At 43.7% G+C, this 18,380-nt stretch overlaps 3 protein-coding genes across 7 annotated transcripts in view; all 3 read left to right on the forward strand.

The window, feature by feature from the left end:
* The first annotated feature begins 1,501 nt into the window (after positions 1-1,501).
* c7h11orf98 (chromosome 7 C11orf98 homolog) lies at positions 1,502-3,125 on the forward strand. The gene is made up of 4 exons (XM_047023128.1): positions 1,502-1,604; positions 1,959-2,083; positions 2,449-2,546; positions 2,762-3,125. The coding sequence occupies exons 1-4, from the start codon at positions 1,569-1,571 to the stop codon at positions 2,866-2,868; spliced, it is 366 nt and encodes a 121-aa protein (XP_046879084.1). The 5' UTR covers positions 1,502-1,568; the 3' UTR covers positions 2,869-3,125.
* Positions 3,126-3,663: 538 nt separating this feature from the next.
* Positions 3,664-9,129, forward strand: mansc1 (MANSC domain containing 1). 4 transcript variants are annotated; one of them, XM_047023122.1, is made up of 6 exons: positions 3,664-4,195; positions 4,964-5,080; positions 6,225-6,550; positions 6,750-6,899; positions 6,993-7,115; positions 7,578-9,129. In XM_047023122.1, exons 3-6 carry the CDS (start codon positions 6,259-6,261, stop codon positions 8,102-8,104), a joined length of 1,092 nt encoding a protein of 363 aa, XP_046879078.1. In that variant the 5' UTR covers positions 3,664-4,195; positions 4,964-5,080; positions 6,225-6,258; the 3' UTR covers positions 8,105-9,129. The 4 variants fall into 4 exon arrangements, with proteins under 4 accessions (XP_046879078.1, XP_046879076.1, XP_046879077.1 ...); XM_047023120.1 differs by adding an exon at positions 5,161-5,220 and having other exon boundaries at positions 3,679-4,195; positions 6,993-9,129; XM_047023121.1 differs by having other exon boundaries at positions 3,679-4,363; positions 6,993-9,129.
* A 1,237-nt stretch (positions 9,130-10,366) lies between these two features.
* The window catches only part of lrp6 (low density lipoprotein receptor-related protein 6), a 38,537-nt gene continuing 30,523 nt past the window's right edge, over positions 10,367-18,380 (forward strand). For both annotated transcript variants that reach the window (XM_047023117.1, XM_047023118.1), the window contains exons 1-2: positions 10,367-10,650; positions 13,160-13,559. In XM_047023117.1, coding sequence (XP_046879073.1) covers positions 10,596-10,650; positions 13,160-13,559 — 455 coding nt within the window. In that variant the 5' untranslated portion in view covers positions 10,367-10,595. The remainder of the gene's footprint in view (positions 10,651-13,159; positions 13,560-18,380) is intronic.

Below are 18,380 nucleotides of genomic sequence, written 5' to 3' on the forward strand. Positions count from 1 at the left end.
AGAGCTGGCATTCCTGCGGGTGGTTTTCCTCCAGGACGATATAGAGGCATGAGTCAAAAAGTCTTCAAAATCCCCTCCATGGGCTTGGGAACGCGGGATAAGTGAAACTGTCCGAGGGCAGGCCGGACAATTAGCCTCCTCTGACAGGGAAATCAATAAGGCCGCAAGCGTGGGAAACATCTGCACAATTTAGATCAGGCGGGCCGCTCCCAGCCCACGAAAATTATCCCTGGATTATTGGTTCAAAGGATATCCTGCCAAGGCAGACGTAGCTTCGCTTGTCGTATACCTGCCTCCCTCAGCTGCCTGATCTCTAAAACACCCTCGGAGGCTGTGACTGGGCAAAGTGGCAGGCGGTGGGAAATGTAGCAGCCCCGACAAAAATTAGGTGGTGTGAGTAGATTGGTTTTCAACAAGGTTCCATGAATTGGGCTGAAAAAACCTTGAATTTAAATAAACATGAACAGGCTTAAATAGACAGAGGCAGGAAAAAAAGAGGGCTCAAAAACTTGGACTTGATTATTTCAGCCCGGCTTCAAATATTTTCAACAAAGAGAACGAGAGTGTGATTTTCAAACAAGTTGAAAAAAGTCTATACCAAAGAATGATAATTTGGCTTGCCAACCTTTTGATGAATGATCTGACTGAAAATCACCTAAATTCTCCAAAGACGTTTCATACCCTTACCATGTGCGTGATGACAAAATGTTACTGTGACTTGTTTCTCCACCTTAGTACCTGACAAAACATAATAGTTTTTAACTTACTGTGCAAACATGCTTTATTAGTTTGTGCCACCTTGAGGGAGGGTCCTTCTGAGGTTCCACTGCCACACTACTTGGGACCAGTCTTAGAACCTGGGAAATACAACAGCAACCAAAACATGTTATCTGACAGTACTTCAGCATGGCCAATTAAGTGATCGTTTTAAGGTCCACGAGACACAAGCAGGAGACAGAATGTATTTGTGATGGACCAATCGTAAAAAAAATATTGCAATGGAAGTGGGCCCAATGGATCCGGCATTCATTTGCTATTCATTATTCCAAACAAAGCAGCTAATAGGCCAAATTTCTCACTAAATAAATCTAGGATGCAAGTTGCACTGAGAAGCGCCAGTGTTGTGACATAAAAGCAATCAGGTTACCTTTTAAAGTAAAACAGAGTGTGTTTTGCATGACTGTTGATCAATATAAAAACGGTTTCCCGAGGACGCGAGTCAGTTTTTGGCATGACATCGCTTTTTAGCAGACATGATTCAGGAAATGTTTGGTACATGCGTCGGTACTAGTGAGCCACAAGAGGGAGGCAAATTACAAGGCATTGATTTGGAATTAAAATCTAGTAGAATTCGATCCTTAATTCGTAAGCGTAAGAGCGGCCGTAATAGTTTATGTTGGGAAATAAGTAAAGTAGAGTAAATAGTTGATTTCTAAAACAAAATAGAGCATAGCCAACAAAATAAGCCGTCATAAAAAAACGTCACCTCCACAATGGGCATGTGGCCTCACCAGCCAATGAGGATCCAGTCCGGAACTATCCCAACTCACATGTTCTAAACAAGAAGCATGGGTCACGGAGGAAAGATAAATCGACCGAAAACTGTAAGTAACGGCGTATCTTTAACATATTATCAAGAAAGTATCTTCAATGCAGTGTATCTACCCATTGGTTTCTCAGCCTAGAGACTGAATGAGTTTACATCGTGGGCAAAATGACGCCTCGAACTCTTGAGTTTTTCACGTGGCCTTCAGTTCAGCCCTAGCTAAAGACTGTCCCTTCATCCCCATTTAATCGTCAAGTATTGTTATTTAGTAAATGTGTTTGAACGACTTGCTTTAAACCTTGATGTCATGATATTGATTGTTTGCACGTGAATGTGTTAGTGCACGAGTTATAATATTATTATTATTATTATTATTGATAATAATGTGCTTTTTGCTAAATGATTTGTTAAGGAGTTGGGCAGGAAGCTGTTCAAGAGGCGAAGAACTCTGACCAGGGAGAAGAGGAAGAGGCACGTGGTAGTGGGAGCAGTGGTGGATAAAGGCCTCACCACTATCCACCACCTGAAGAAAAGAATGTACGTATTATTGTGTTAGTTGTTTATTTGTTGGATCCCTAACTTTGTTGCTGGGTGGAAGGTAGCCCTGATGTCAGGCTAGAGATTTTCACCCATATGTGAACGGGAGCCCCTACAACGTTGGCTTGTAGAGAGGTCTGACCAGAAACCAGCTCACAGGTGACAGTGTTGAACTGCAGCAAGCCATTAACATTGATGGTAGTTAATTGTCCGTGGCTAATTTGTCCTTGTTGTCAATGTAATCTTATGTTGGACTCCACCTGCCCTATTTAATGGAAATTAAACGCCATTGAGTTTCAAATCTGGTAGACAGAGCAAGAAAGGTGCTTGCTCATTTATTTCCTAAATTGTGCGCATTTTCTCAGTTCAAGCCCAAGAGCAAACATCACCTTGTCTGGGAAAAAGAAACGCAAGCTTCTCAAACAACTTCAACACATGGCGCAGGAGAAGACTGTCATGGATGGTGAGCGTTTATCGTGGCGATTGCGTGGCACATCTGTTTCAGCCCGCCAACATCTCATCTCCAACAGCTCCACACCCTAGCTTACATATCTTCACACTGTCAGCTAATGCTGCGACACATCTCAAACGCACCAGTACACTTGATCTATATTTGGAGGCAGTGGCAGGCCTCTGATACTTTGTTGTTTGCTGTCCTCTCCCCTTTTTCCTCGACAGTGGAAGTGGCTCCAAAGAGAAAGCCTGCAGCAGCCAAGAAACAGACACTTACTCCAGCGCCTGCCACGGCCACAGTAAAGGATGTTGAAATGGCAGCAACAGAATGACTGAAGGATCACTCAATCTACCCTGTAGATTCCTGGCCCAATAGCATGGATTCTAAGTCAATGGACACTGTTTTCTCTGAAAGAAGATGTGATGAATGTTGAATTGTGAATAATCTCGTTTGAGCAAATGGTCGGAGGGGGAGCAGTTAACTTTTGCATTTCTGTCAGGAGGTCTGCATATTCCCGTGCTTTTGATGCTACAGTAAGTCAAGTACATGTCAACTGTTAATATTCTGTAATAAAATGCAAATAGAATATCAAAGAATTGGCATTCTCAATATTGCTACAGGGCTGTATCACGACAAGTTAATATTTTAGATAGCCTTTATGTTTGTTATCACAAACATTAATTTGGGAATAGAGAAGTTATGAACAGGAGGCTTATTGCAGCAGTGCATCGTCACTGTAAAGTGGGTGTAGTTTTGTACAAGTGAGAACAGATGGCACACCAAAACTGATTTCATGGTGTTTTTTGTGTGAATTGTGAGCAGTGTTGACTTCCTAATGTTGTGGAAATCCATGTAGCTCATCTGTTGAGAACACAATGTTCCTTGAACTAGCTTGATTATAATATCTGAGTGCCATACTTCCTTGAATGGGTGTGAATACTTCCTAAATGATTCATGAGCTAATGAAGTGAACCATGAATGCTTGAACGTGAAGTTTATTGTTCACATAATTTAGTATAAATCAGTTTATTATGAATGTAGGTAATGTCCTTTTTTTATTGGTTGATTGACTTAGCCAATATATAATTAGCTCAATCAAGTGAATGCTCTTCTGGACGTAGGCTAATGATGTTTTATTTATTTAATTGTGCCGATTGAGGATGGAACATTGTGTTAGACGGGAGGGCAGAGAGAAACGCACCAGCATCCCTCCCCCTTGCTAGAAGCGCCGAGGACAAAGACTAAAATGGGTCAGACTCGAGAGAAACGAAGATCCCTCGCTGTACAGATTACGTACCAGCTACAGTGGTATCTGTAGGTCAGATAAATGCATCTAGTACGCCTGATTCTCCGCATCGTCTATAGGATACCTTACTCTTTAATCCTTTATGGCTAAAAGTCTTACGACGCAGATTTAAAGAGACGGAGATACATCGATTGTGGGTTAGATGCTGTCTGGATAAACATTCAAACGTCTTGGAAATCGTCAACATGTTTTTTAAATCTTCGAATGGTTAATGTGTAGCTTAAACCGCAAATTACTCCAATGTTATTGGCAATCTTGTGTCGGATACTGCTTTAAGTTGTCCTGGGAACCAACGACCTGTGCAGACGAGGACGTTGGCAGCGCCGCGGGGGTGCTCGAACATAAGGCACACGTACGTTATTGTAAAGAATGGCTTACTAAAATACGAGGGGTAGCCTATCCTAGGCCACATTAGTCTATCTGTTTTGTAGATGTAAGTGCTTTACCACTATCGCTGTTTTGTTTCAACATATGGGCCTGATTTTGTGATGGATTAATAACGGAGCATGGGTCATAATAGGTTTGTATATTGGCACTAAATTCATCTTCTGGGACATGGTTGCAATGACGTGAATTATCGGTTTATTTAAATTAGTGATACGTATTTCACAAAGATTGCATCACGATTCTGTCCATTCTCCGGAGACAGTTAATGCACACGTAGTGTATCGACAACTCCTGTACTGATGCCTAAATCATGAGGGTTCACTTCCAAATCTCATTAAAGCTTGGTTAACATGTCGGCCCTAGCATTTGAAGTCGACATTGAAGTTACAATATGCCTTTCCAAGTTATGTTCCAAACTATATTCCACCTGTCTTGTAGCCTGACAGGTGAGGCTTGTAGCATTCCAAAACAGTTTTTATCATTGTGTTGTTCTACACATTAAGCCCATCCCTCATCCCATCCCCGTCCTGGCGGACTCCCTATCAGTACCATGTCCCACATGACAAATCTCTAGGCACCAGACATGACCCAGCACCATACTTTTATAGGCTGGAACTTGCTTAAGGCAGATTAGTTTTGAAATCTTTCGTAATCATGTTGATGGCGCTTTTACTTGGATCAGATAGCCATAGCACTTAAAGAGATAACATGAATATTGCCATGTCCCACATAGGAGACAGGAGCAAAGTTCTGCTTCAAGGAGATAGAGGTGGAGTGTGTGTCGCACTGTGAACCCAAAGGGCTCCTGAATTTCTAATGGAGGACTGCAACTGACATTCAAAAGCTATTGGTGAGTAGGCTTCCGTCCAAAAAACAAGCCTTGAACATGCCTGGGATTGTCAACATTTAATGGTGAACCTTTTTATCTAGATTTAATTTGGTGGCTTCAGTGGGAACTAGTACTAATTACTGAAGTAAACAACGTACAAGGTAAATATGGTTGAGAAACAAGGACACATATAAAACCATGATATTGTTGCAAGTCACAGATGTGAGTTGTACCTGTGATAATTGTATCCTTCGTATAGATAGTCCGCATATTTAAATTTTAGGTTCCTATATGTTTATTGTATGCACCTTCCCGCCTAAGTGAATTCCTTGTCGGTGCAAACTTTCATGGCGAATAAATCCCTTTCTGATTCTGATTCTGATTGAGGATATGTATCCTCATCATAGTGTTTTCACACATTTTCAGTCAGTGAAGACGTTGCTACTTTTTCTTAGGTCTCTAAGGCGTTAAAGGGGAAACGTTGGCAAAACCTTTCATGTTGGTTGCCTTCATTATGTCTTACTACATCTCAGTGGTGTGTGAGGAGATTCATGGAAATGGGTTTGGTTGTTCTTGACATATCCAGTGTATAAATATAGTTTTAGGACACAGAAGTATTGTTTTAGATGTATGGTATAACACAAGGACAGACGTCACTGACTCATGCTGATAAGAGTGTCTCTGAGTTAGCTCAACCTGTGAAATAAAATGGAGAGAGTGTGAGCCGTGTTTCTAAAGAGATAGCTTTGATGTTTTGTGGTTGGAAGTCTATCAAATGCTTAGTTTCCTGTGGAGGAAAAAATCCTGTTTATGAGGCTTGAGAAAACAGTAGCAGTTACACTACAAGTAATTGTCCTTATTCAAGGAGGCTTTTGGGGATTTCTCAAAATGTATTTCTTGCATGTTGAACTAGGACTTTGACATGTATTGTATTTCCTATTTCTCTGGTTTCCATGTGAGTAACTGTGTGTTCCTGTGATTGGGTTGAGGAATCTTTTATTTTGAATGATCTTTTACTTGTATTGTTTGAGTCACAGATTCTTATCCTAGTTTTCTTAATTTTGTTTAGGTGAAGAACTTGGTTTAAATAACAATTTCCAGTATACTGAGTTAATGGTTGTAGCGTGTCTGACTCCTCCATGCCCTCTGCTCTGTGTCCCCACAGCACTCTATATTTGCCCTCACCTTCTGGGGCCTGGATGAGTATGTGTATAACCAGAGCCCTGTGGATCTGTGAAGCCATGATCCTCTCACCGACTCGTCCTATGTCCATGGGGACGAAAGTGGTCTTCCTCCTCGCCATGACGGTACTGATGGTCACAGTCCCTGTCCAGGGTGCGAACCAGGAGATGTGTTTCTCCAGGCAACACCAGAACACCATCGTCAACGTGCGGGTGGCGTTAACCAAACCTGGCACCGCCATGGACTCCAGATACGTTTTGTCTGAGCGTGACTGTGTCCTTTCCTGCTGTTCACAAGAAGTAAAGCCAGGTAGATGAAACCCAACAACAAGGCTTGCTATTCATAGAACACATGAAGGACTGTCAGTGTGAACACAGACACATCATGTTCTTTTTCTTTTCTAACCTAATTTGCAAAACATACCCTTTGAGGATTTGTAGGTTTATTTGTTTCATTGGCACATTCGTATCGATAACGTGAATTTGTGCAATTTTTTTAATCCTTCAAGGTATCAGCTGCACTATGGCAGTGTACAATCCTAATAAGCCAAAAGAGCCACCCAACAACCAGAATTGCTATCTTTTCCACTGTGAAACACCGCAAGATTGCCCTCTTATGTCCGCACAGGCTGGCATCAATACGTTTGACATTTCCAAAGGTAAAAAGTTCAATATTGTTAGACTTATGATTGAGTGTCAGTGTTTTGATATTCAGTGCATATTAACCTAATGATCTTTGCCATGTTACATAGGTCTGATTCGTGCCACCACAGTGAGACCCATTACCACAGCTCAAACAGCTACAACAACCACAGAGCCAGCCCCAACTACCCCAACTACCCCCCAACCCACCTTTACTACAACTACCACACAAGGTACTACGACAACACAGCCAACCACAACAACAACTACAGCAGCAACACACTCACCGGTTACAACACAGCCGATATCTACAACTACTACCCTAAAAACCACTACAACCACACCAACAACAACCCCACCACCAACCACTACAACCACAACCCAAGCCACGACTACCACACAACCAACAACCACCACAATGCAACCTACAACCACTCAGCAACCGATCACGACCACTACCACTGCACCGACTATCACTATAATACAGATACCTATTACAATAGAACCAACTACTACAATCATTGAGGATACAACTATTGCTAGTACCACGACAACACCAACCACTACCACAACTACAAGTCCTCCAACAACCAAAAAGCCTAATAAACCCACAAAAAAACAAAATAAAACACCTAAAAAATCCAAACCCCATCCTGTGGTTGCCACAACTTCTCCACCTATCCTAACCACCACAGCTCCCACCCCTGCCAAAACAACCACGGGCCAGCAAACCACCCCAAAACCAGAACCACCAATGGAGCCAACAACCTCTACTACAATGCCGACCACTACTATTTCCACCACCACAGCTACCACCACAACTGTCAGCACCACAACCACCACCTCCACTACTACCACCTTCACTACAACCACCTTCACTACTACCACCTCCACTACTACCCCCTCCACTCCAACTATGGCACCCACTGAGTCATTGGCCACAAGGACAACCACAGCTCCAGGGCTGGCCTTTGTACCCAAAGGGGCCATGGAGTCCGGCCGTGGCCTCCAAAACCCCATCCCTCCTGAGGGTGGGAGTGTTGTCCTGGGGAAGGGTGTGGCCTCACCAGGGTCTCTGAAGACCAGCCTGGTAGCTGTTGTGGTGGTGGGGCTTGCTATCCTCACCCTGGCCTTAGCGGTGATGGGACGCAAAGCCATGGAGTCCTTTGACAGGCGCCACTACACCAGATTGGAACTTAACGACCTGCACTATGAGGTGTGAACACACCTGCGCACGTGGACACACCAGCTTTTGTCTTGCTTCACAATGTTCTGCCCTGAATAGACACAGCTCATGCAAAAAAAAAAAAACACTTACTTTTTCAATAAGTCACAGTATCAGTTTACTAGTATTTACTAGTACAACATCACACAACCTAGATTGAAATGGCCCCTCTTTTAAAGTTCAACAGCGAGATTTGAGATAGATACGGACTAACGATAAAAACAGCAATACGTCCATTCCATAAACTCAGGAAGCCTCTGATTTAAGGGCCCAGGGGCGTAGAGTGACAATGTGCCCACTGCATGTCATGGACAACCCTTAGCAAGAAAATGTAAGAGGAAAAAGGCCTTGTGTATGTAAGAGGTAAACCTCTGCATGTCTTTCGTTTAGTTCCACATGTTTGGTACCATAGCCATATGAGATTGTGGACTCTTTCTTTACCAACTCAATTGTACTGTCTGACGTAATTCACTTTTTCACTGTGTAGTTTTATTGTTACATACAAATTCTCCTGGTTTTTGAAATGCAGTGATGGATGCAATTCTTTGAAAATTGATGCTCAGTTGTATCCTACGTTTTTGATATAATACACTTCTTTTTAAATGGTAAGATTCTTTTCATAGGTAGATTACACTGGCCGCACACTATTTTCATAAGTAACTTTGTACTAAATCAGTATGCGAGTGAGTGTGCAGATTGAATGCACTAATCAATACGTGTGAGAAACATGCCTACTGGTAGGTTAGATATCCTTATGTACCACAAGATGGCAGAAGCTACCTTTGAAATCACTACTGATTTTGTATTGGCATGCTGCGCAGCCACTTTAAAAGTCTCACCACGCCAAATTATGATACAGTTGCACAAATATAAAATTGTTTATGATTAGTATTGCTTTAATATGTAAAATGTGAAAATAATGGATGGTAAAAGTTTGGTCTTGTTTTGTGATGTCTTGCTTTCAAATAAAATTTGGATTAGGTGTTTGAAATATTAGTTAGTATGAAATAAAATGTGTTTTTTTGAACAAGAATTGTGTGGTTTTTATTTTAACTTTTTATTTTTACTTGGAACTGTAGAGGATCTAGACTATGTCAAAGTATGCATTTCCTTTATTTTTCTCTATCTATCCCGCTATTGCACATAGTAAACTACAAATTATATTTTGTTATTTAAGGTTGTCGTAAACATTTTCGTAAGATTTTTTCAAAACGGTTAGTTTTCTCTCATTCTTAAGATTTCTTTTAAATGTATTCGATTTGTGTTTTCTCATTAAATAAGATGCTAGGCAATACTTTGTATACACATATTTTAAATATGGGTTTTAGGTGGGGGGGGGGGGGGGGCTGTTTATCATTTATAAGAGGTATTTCAAAAGCTTAACTGGGAAACTGTTATGAACTCGGTTCTGAGTTCGGTTCAGTCTACTTTGAGGATGTTCCACGTACATCCACTTGCACAGTTGATCAACTATTTACGGTCTGTAGCCGATGCAGGGTCAGCACAGCCGATGCAGTACAAGTAGGCTACTCCGTGAGAAACTAGTTCCATTGGAATGTGTATCTTCCCATTGAAACAATTGTTGTACAACCCTAGATTTTCCTCGTCTTGCAAAACGAAGATGTGTCTAGCCATATATGTAACTTTATGCATTACCACTCAAGTGCTTTTCGTTAGTCCACTTTTCTCGCCTGGAAAGAACGTATGTAATCAACTATAACAATAGCCAGCATTCGAGTATTCAGAGAAAGAAGGGAATAAGGTAACGGGGGGAGGGTTGGCATTTTTTCCTTCCAGCGGAAGGAGACGTAGTGTTTATAATGAACTGTTCACGAAAGATTCAGATCATTTTAGTGAACCGAATATACTGAGTATTTCCACTTCTAAATCGTAATTTCACAAAATAAATTAGGAAATGAAATTATTACATTACATTTAATTTAATTTAATTGTTTACACTTGACACTGTTTAGGCAGCGACATTTTAAGATAATTCAGCCGATGAAAAAGTCATCCCTTATTTTTAGTAGTTGAAACTGGAGAATTAACACAGTCAACAGAAAAGTATTAATTAATTATTCTATTAATTAATTAAAACCGTGAAGTTTTCAATTGAATGCTATTTAAGGGTCCGTTTTACCCCAAGTAGGCCTAATACTGGCATTGTAAGGAATACAATTATTCAGTGAGCTAATGATTCGAATCTTCTGAAAGATCTGAAGCCAAAGATCGGCTCTGGGATAATGATTCGGAATGCCCATCACCAGCGCTCAAGCAGGAGAATGAGAGATTTGGAATCGCAGCGCCACCGCCGAGTCTGAACCAACGTACCCCGCTAGAATGGAGCTGAGAATAATTTGAGATATAGTGTAACCAGCCCAAACTCGAACATTGTTACAATCTCAAGAATTGCGCGCAGGGAATAGAACACAGCAATGCGAATCTTGCGTTGACGAGAAGAGACTGGGGCGAGAAAAAAGGGAGAAAGATGGGCGCCGTGCTACGGAGTCTGTTGTTGTGTAGTTTTTGTTTGCTAATACGAGGTGAGTTGTGATCTTTTGTGTTCATAATTGGTTGGAAAGTTGTGATCTGTACGCAAATATAGGACTGTTTCAATGCAAACAACAATTATAGGCATTGTGTGCACATTTGTGGGGCCCATAGAAAGGTTTGATTGCTCATCATGAGTAGCCAGCAAGCTGCTCTAGCAATGCGTGTGTGTGGCTCCAGTTAGGAGAGATGGCTTTCTCCCAGCTAACATTAGCTAGCCAGCTAACAAACTATACAACAATCATTCTTCCATTTAGCCATGTTGATCACCTATGAATAGTTTGAGTTGTGAATTACGCCCACAGCATATCCTCAAGGAATTCTGTGATGTTTGATGTTGCTACCTTGTTGGCAGGTTATGGCTAACTATATGTTTATCTAATATAGGTGCATGGATGAGCTAGCAGCACAGCTAACATTTTAGCTGTACTCATGTGCCCCTAACTGCATAGTACAACACAGTAATACAACCTGTCTATCGTTATTTGCTATTGTTAGTCAAATGCAATTATTTGGTTTTCAGTCACTGGCATAGCTTAATTAGTTGGTCATCGTGTTATCGCGCAAGTTAAGCAATGCATATGCAACAGGCTAATGAAGGACATAAACGTTTGGCAACATGCTTTCCTTTCCCGAGTGGAACTTGTTCATGGATATTGTAGGGCTTCGTGTTTTTTAGTTTCACAAAAGCAGAATGCTATTATTTAATGTATGTTGATATAAGATTACATTATGCTTCAGCATCATAATGGTACATATCAAATTTTCACTGTTTGAATCTAAAGAGCTTTCTTGTAGACTGCCAAGTATAGATAAAGCTGTAAGCTAAACATCAACATTTGCTCTGCCCCTGGTGTCAGACATAGAGGGCCCACAAAGGGCCTTGAAAGCAATAACACATGGTGTTCCCATTCAGACAGTATCTCATCATTCCACTAAAGATAGGCAAACCTGTGCTTAGACAAATGTTTAGTAGGTGACTTTTGTATTGGTGTCAGGGGCACAGTTGGGTCTTGCAAGCAAGTTTGCTACCATATTTTTTTTGACCCCCCTTTTCAATTATTATTTTTTTGTATGATTGACCATTTTCAATTCTAATGAATGGAAACAGGATATAAGGTTAACTTCATCTGGTAGTCATATTTGGATGGGTTAAGAAGGAGCAAAAGGCAAAACAAATTTATTAGAAAATGGACAGTGTTTTGGATCAGTCATCTAAGCAAATCTAGAAATACTTTCATTCAAAGAAGCCTTGAGTTCAAAGAGCAAGAAAACTGTTGAACGTATGTCATTTGTTAACACAAAACCCTTACAAAATAACCAGTAGCTGTTATCGCAATGTAATGCATTCTTATAACAAGAATCAGGTGATACACCTCACAGACTTGGAAAATAAAGGCTTTAAGTTAGTCCTCTTTGCAAAGTCCTATTGAAGCCGCTTTTCAATCTCATGTATTGAATAGCCTACACTTTTGACTGTTAAAGGCCTTCCTTATTTAGCTTTCATAAAAACAAGCTTCAGGTACGCAGCTTAACAAAAGTGACTGCACCCAGGGTGCAAAACGGAGACGTGTCTCCCAAGTGTCCCAATACTGCATTTCCCCTTGTATTTACTTTTGGCAGAGTGGAGTAGTCTTGGATGGAACTACCCGGTGTTCTGAGAATTTTATTTGGAGAAGGAAATTCCCCCATGGTTAAAAAAAACAGCTACACCATAGGAGGCAAGGGGCTTGAGGTTGACCTTGATAGTGATCCGTTGGCATGTGGTGGTAGATGTGTCAAATTGGGGTTAGGCAGTGTGCCAAGAACCAGGAGAGGTGGTGTGAGGCCCAACCTGTAGCCTCGCTACTATTGCATTTCACCATTTAGCATATCGGATAGCTCCAAGTCAGTGTAGTATTTTGCAAGATAAGGCAATGGGGATGAAAGCGATGATCATATCTAATTAGAGTCTTAAAACGTTTGTGTGTAGGCCTAACTGCTCACAGAAGTAAAGCCTGCTTTAACTCTCACAAGGCCTTCTGGAATGGGTTCCACGGGGTTGTTTCAAGTCCTAACCCATGATAAAGTTGGTGAAGTCTGCAGCAGGCATTCAGATCACATAGACTTGCAACAACATGGGAAGGGGATTTTCCCTTCTTTTTTTTTTTTTTTTGCACGCATGTCCTTGAACGTACTCGAGGGTTAAAGAAACAGGTATGCAAGAAAACAGGGAACTTTGGGTTTTTGTGACATGCCAGTATGAGTCATGTTAGTAATACATCTGAGAACCCAGAGGTTGTTTCACGACTACAGGGATACAAAATGCCATCACTTTTTTTTTTTTAAAGAAGAAAAAACCCTAATGTGACTAAGGAAAACGCGCCTCGGATTTCAGTTTATGTGTCAGACGAGTGGGTTTGTTGGTTTCGGTCCTAGCAATCCTGTTCTACGAAGGGCTCTCGCATCCCTGCTTGTATAGTGGTACCTAATCCATGATGTGTTTTTGTCTTAATCCACCAGGAGTGCCCCTCCTGCTCTATGCAAACCGGCGGGACCTGCGGCTGGTGGATGCGGCGCACGGGAAGGCCAATGCCACGGTGGTGGTTGGAGGGCTGGAGGACGCTGCAGCCGTGGACTACGTTTACGCTCACGGGCTCATCTACTGGAGCGACGTGAGCGAGGAAGCCATCAAGCGCACCGTTTTTAACCAATTAGGGGCCAGCGGGGTCCAAACCATCGTTGTGTCAGGACTGGCTTCTCCGGACGGACTGGCTTGCGACTGGCTGGGCAGCAAACTTTACTGGACTGACTCGGAAACCAATCGGATCGAGGTCGCCGAACTCGATGGATCGTTGAGAAAAGTTCTGTTCTGGCAAGAGCTGGATCAGCCAAGGGCTATCGCCTTGGATCCAGGAAGAGGGTAAGCACCTGGCTTTGTTTGGTCACTGAAAGGTGGAGGGGGGGGGGGGGGGGGGAGGCAGAAAGAGTGTGTGTGGAGGGAGGAAGGGGGGTGTAACTGCTTTTGTGAGGTCCACCTTTGTTTGCGGCACTGGCCTGGATTGGGTTGCAAGGTTCCCTAAGCCCAGAGCCTTCTCCAACAAGCGGGCGTCCACCGGAATCTCCAGCAAAATGAACAAGAGAGGCAGTGTTGTTTTTCTCCACTCCTGAGGAAGGGGAGCGGCGAGGGTGCTTAGTGCCGGCAGCTGTGGAATGTCTTATATCAGCTCAAGATAGAGGGGCATCTGCCCCAGCCAGGGAGAGGGGGAAGGAGAGGGAGAGAGCGATGGTAAACAAACCCAGGTTATGGGCGCTCCTCTCAGGACCCAGCAGCAGCATGCCTCACCAATTACCTCACAGGTTCAGCTCGGAGTTGTCTTGTGGCGTTTTCTGGAAGAGTAGTTACCGTTTTGGAATATGGGGTTCTGTCATGCTTGCATAGATCTAGGTTTTCTCCGCAAATTCCATATAAGGCCAACAAGAGACAGACAATCTAGGCCCCTAAACATGGTATGGTTGAATTACAAGCTGCGGGCCACCAGGATGGCCCACATGCAGACTAAAAAAAAAAACTGAATGAAAACAGGAGGAAGGATTACATCCCATTGAATAGACCTTTTGCCTCTTTCTTCGAGTCAGAAATATTCCAATCTTTTGTTGGTGTAGATTGAAATCTGGGAACTCACTGTAGCACAACAAAAGCCATTCACTGCAAATACACTGGCTTGGTTTCCTCCCCCCCCCCCCCCTCCCTCAGTGAGTGTGAAGTAGTGATAGAGGAGTGTTTCCTGATCCGGTGGCGTGGTCTAGGAAACCTCCTGGTTCTATCTCCGAACCTTGGGAACGATCTGGCCACACGGTCTGTTTAGCAAAGGGTGTGTGCAAAATCTTGGGCTGTATCGTTCCTAATCGGAATACTTTAATTACAAAGCTACTCATGACCTCCCTGTCGAGAGAAACAAACTGCCATTATTTGTCTTTGGGGGGGGGGGGGGGGGGGGCTACAATGCACTTAGTGCTCTTGATTCTCCAAAAGAATATTCATAATGTAGGTTATTTTGATGTCAGGGCACTGGGCTACCAACCTTTTGTCCAAACAATATTCAAGGGATTGGTATGTGCTCCCTTTGATGTCGGGGCTCAGCACTGGGTGCTGGGTCACGGGAGTCCAACCTCTCAGTGAGCCAGGCGAAGGGCCGAGGGGCAATCTCTGACCGCGCAGCTATCCCACATGAAACCCGATCTCCCGGAGCACGGGGTGCGCGCCGTGGCCCATATTCGGGGGGGGGGGGGGTCTGCCGCGAGACGGATGAGGGATGTCTGAATATCGGGGAGGGCAATAGATCTGCATCATTGAGTTTTAGAGCTGCGCCTTTCAAAATATGTTGACGTGGCGTCATCGTAGCCCGGGAGTTCAGAAACACGTGGACGGGTCGCTGGATGTTTCCAGACGGATATTTGGACGTTAGTATGTGGCGGCGACCTATCATGAATGTGAACTATTTGGATAACCCCCCCCTCCCGGTTGGCTCCCCAAGATAATTTAGCCGTTTCAGATTCAGGCTTAAATATTCCTATGTGGAGCCATGTTTAATAGCCCAGTGTTATCAGTGATCAGCAGGGCTTGGTGAGTCCCCATGGAGCCTTGAGGTATGGGGAGCGTGGTGGGGCTCTGGTTACACCCAGCAGACTGGGGACGTGGAGACCAGGCCGTCCAGGTGACCAAGTGGGTAACCTGACCGTGGAGGTTCAGACAAAGGCTAAGGCCGGTAACCAGATACCGGGCCACAGTGGGTCGTTCTAGTCCCCCCCACCCCCCTCTATACCCCCTCTGTTCCCAGGCCCCCCACCCCTTACTTCCCTTGATAACCTGACCAGTGGCTGCCTAGCCAAACCAGGCGGTAGATAGCCCCTCAGGCCAGACAGTGGCAGCCATTGTTCCTGTTTGGACAGTTATGGCTGTTCCCGCTTTGTTGTCACCGGCCCGTACAGATGGAATATGGAAGTCACCGGGTTGAAACGCAGAGAGGACGTTCTGTTTTAGCTATCAGTGTCAGTACCTGTCTTCCACAGTGGTATTTGAAAGGTCAGTCATTTGGACGAGAGAACTAGCAGCAGTTAATCTGACTTTTTCTCAGGATTTTGTTTGATCTTTTCCTGGAAGTAACATGAAAGTTGTAACTTTTTAAAATGTATTTTTAATTGCTTCTTGCCTCATTTTGGACATTGTGAAACATAAAAGTAAGATTCAGGCAAACGGCCCAGTTTGACCATATTGGACTGTTATCTCAAACAGGTGTTTCCAGTTATATCACGGGCATATTTCAGGGAGCCGCCAATGTGTCGCATCTCTACATCTCTACCAATTCCCGCACAGTAGTAGCTCATAGGCGCCAGGGCCTATCTCCCTCTATCAACCTCCCGTGCTATTTATAAACCCTACTATGGACGGTGGAGGTCCTGCCCATCTCGCAAGGTGACCACCAATAAAAGCCACTCTTCTTGATTTGTGACACGATCGTTAACCGATATGAGTCAGTCATCAAGCGACCGCTCGATCCTGTCGCGCTCATGCCCTCCTCGTAACTTGTCACCATATTATCAGTGAGGGTGACACACCTCTCACTCCCTGGGGGCCTCTTCGCAGGCATTGTATGCGTTCTTTCACACAATGAGAGCGAACTTTAGATTCCACCCATAAGCTTAAATAAGTTCATGGTGACGCCTGTACGGTGCACCTCAACGCCCACGGTTGCCTGAAAGTGCTTGGTAAACCCCGTTGGGTTTGAGTCGTCCTTCAGCAATGCCTCGACCCCTGTTGTCTTGTTGCTAGCGTAGTCCGCCTGGCAAGGGCTTATTCCGAGGCTTCTCTTTCTCCAGGTAACGCCTCCAGCTCAGTCCTCCCCTCCCCCATCGCAGGGAATTTAGCCACAAGCAAATGGCTGCAGGCTATCAGGGCTAAATGCTAATGGTATTGCTGCTGCAGCTGTGTGTGTGAGTGTGTAGGGGGGGGGGGGGGGCAGGGAGAGAGAGAATCTGACGGACTGTGTGAAGTTGACGGTGATCCATATGCGTTGGTTAATACCCAGTTTGACCAAAGACTATCCCGGCCACTGTGATTCACAAAGCTCATCAGTTGGCTGGATAATACAGCTATGAATAACAATATAATGAGCTCATCTATACGATAAAACTGTTGGCTGGTATGCTGTTTCGAAGCCCCTGGGAGCTGCTTCCTGGTCACGTTGTTCAGTACTGCTGTGTTTCCTGTATCTATATCCCATGACCACCTGCTGTGGCACCCCCGTCTCCTGAGTGGACTAGAAAGACTGCTCATAGCATTGATGTTTGTGGTCACGTGACCACACATTCTCCTTCTTCGCTCTGTGCCTCACTCTCTCTCTTTCCTCACTCACACAAGCACATTCACCCACTCACTCGCTCATGGCACACACACACCCTCGCTCGTTCACCTCCTCCCACTTTCTTCCGTCACCATTTTCAGTGATGTGCCCAATTTTTCCATACAGGCGACCAGGCACCAAAGAGGGGCATGAATTAGCATGTAAATCCACAAGGACAGGGATAAAAGAGCCCCCGTAATGTATTCATTAGTTTTATTTAAATTGAAGGGATGCTGTCCTTCTCTCCCTTACCAGCCCCCTCCCCCGCTCATCTCACCCCCCCCCCCCCCCCCCCCCCCACTCACCCCCATTCGTATCTGTTTGTGTGAATCGGTTTAACTAGTTCTCATTCCCAGCACTTGTAAGATGTCGCTGCCCGCTAAACACGTTCTTTGTAAGGTTTTGAGTCTGTGGAGACTAAAGTGGGGAGTGTCGGCTTTTTGAGGGTGATACCGTAATAAAGATTTGTGTACATTTGAAAAAGAATCACAATATATTCATTGGAAACTCCAGAGAAGTGGGGGGTGGGATCCTTTTCGAAGTGAACCTGACTTTAAAAACCGAGTTGCGAGTACGTGTCAGTGAATAGCTGGGTTCTCATTTATAAAAGTTGCGTACGCACAAAACAGGCCTGAAAATGTGCATACGCCACTTCCCATGCTAAGGTTGTGATTTATAAAAAAACTAACTTGACGGGAGAATGTGCGGTCCTCCACGCACACCCTGACCCATCTGTAGGTCGACGCGCATTTTGGAGACAGTTGGAATTGGCGCCGCAGATGACTGTACTGTAGTCAGACTGCAGAAAGTACATGTGGGAAGAACGATTACTCGTAATATTTATATATTCTATTTTCCTCACAAATGTTTTTTCCACTCCGTTTCATCACTATCATGAAGATTACATCCAGCAGTGTTATTTGCACTTGTACTGAGTGATAATTGTTCCATAAACACCTTGTACAATTCAACTCAAATTTTAAATCAAAATTCAGCGCCGTTTCACCATCAGATGGTCCACCATGGGAGTGCAGGAGGGAGACATGCCCCGACTGCATGGAATACAGGAAAACATCTCATATCCTACCTTTACATGACTGCAAAACACAGTGTAGCCTATAACTACATATATTTCTTTAATACTGTGCATATATCATCATATGCCAAAAACTGGAAATACTATTTATTGGTGATCCCGCTGCTGTGTTCACCAAATAGGCCTAATGTATTTCAATGTCAGTGTCTGAGAAGTTGCGCCTTTTCGTTCTTTTCCCTCCTGATGCCATGACTCAACGTAACGTTATGTAACGTAAGAACAATCACATGCCAGGGCCATTAAT

Source organism: Hypomesus transpacificus, chromosome 7 (genome assembly GCF_021917145.1).
Source record: "Hypomesus transpacificus isolate Combined female chromosome 7, fHypTra1, whole genome shotgun sequence".
Lineage (NCBI taxonomy): Eukaryota > Metazoa > Chordata > Actinopteri > Osmeriformes > Osmeridae > Hypomesus > Hypomesus transpacificus.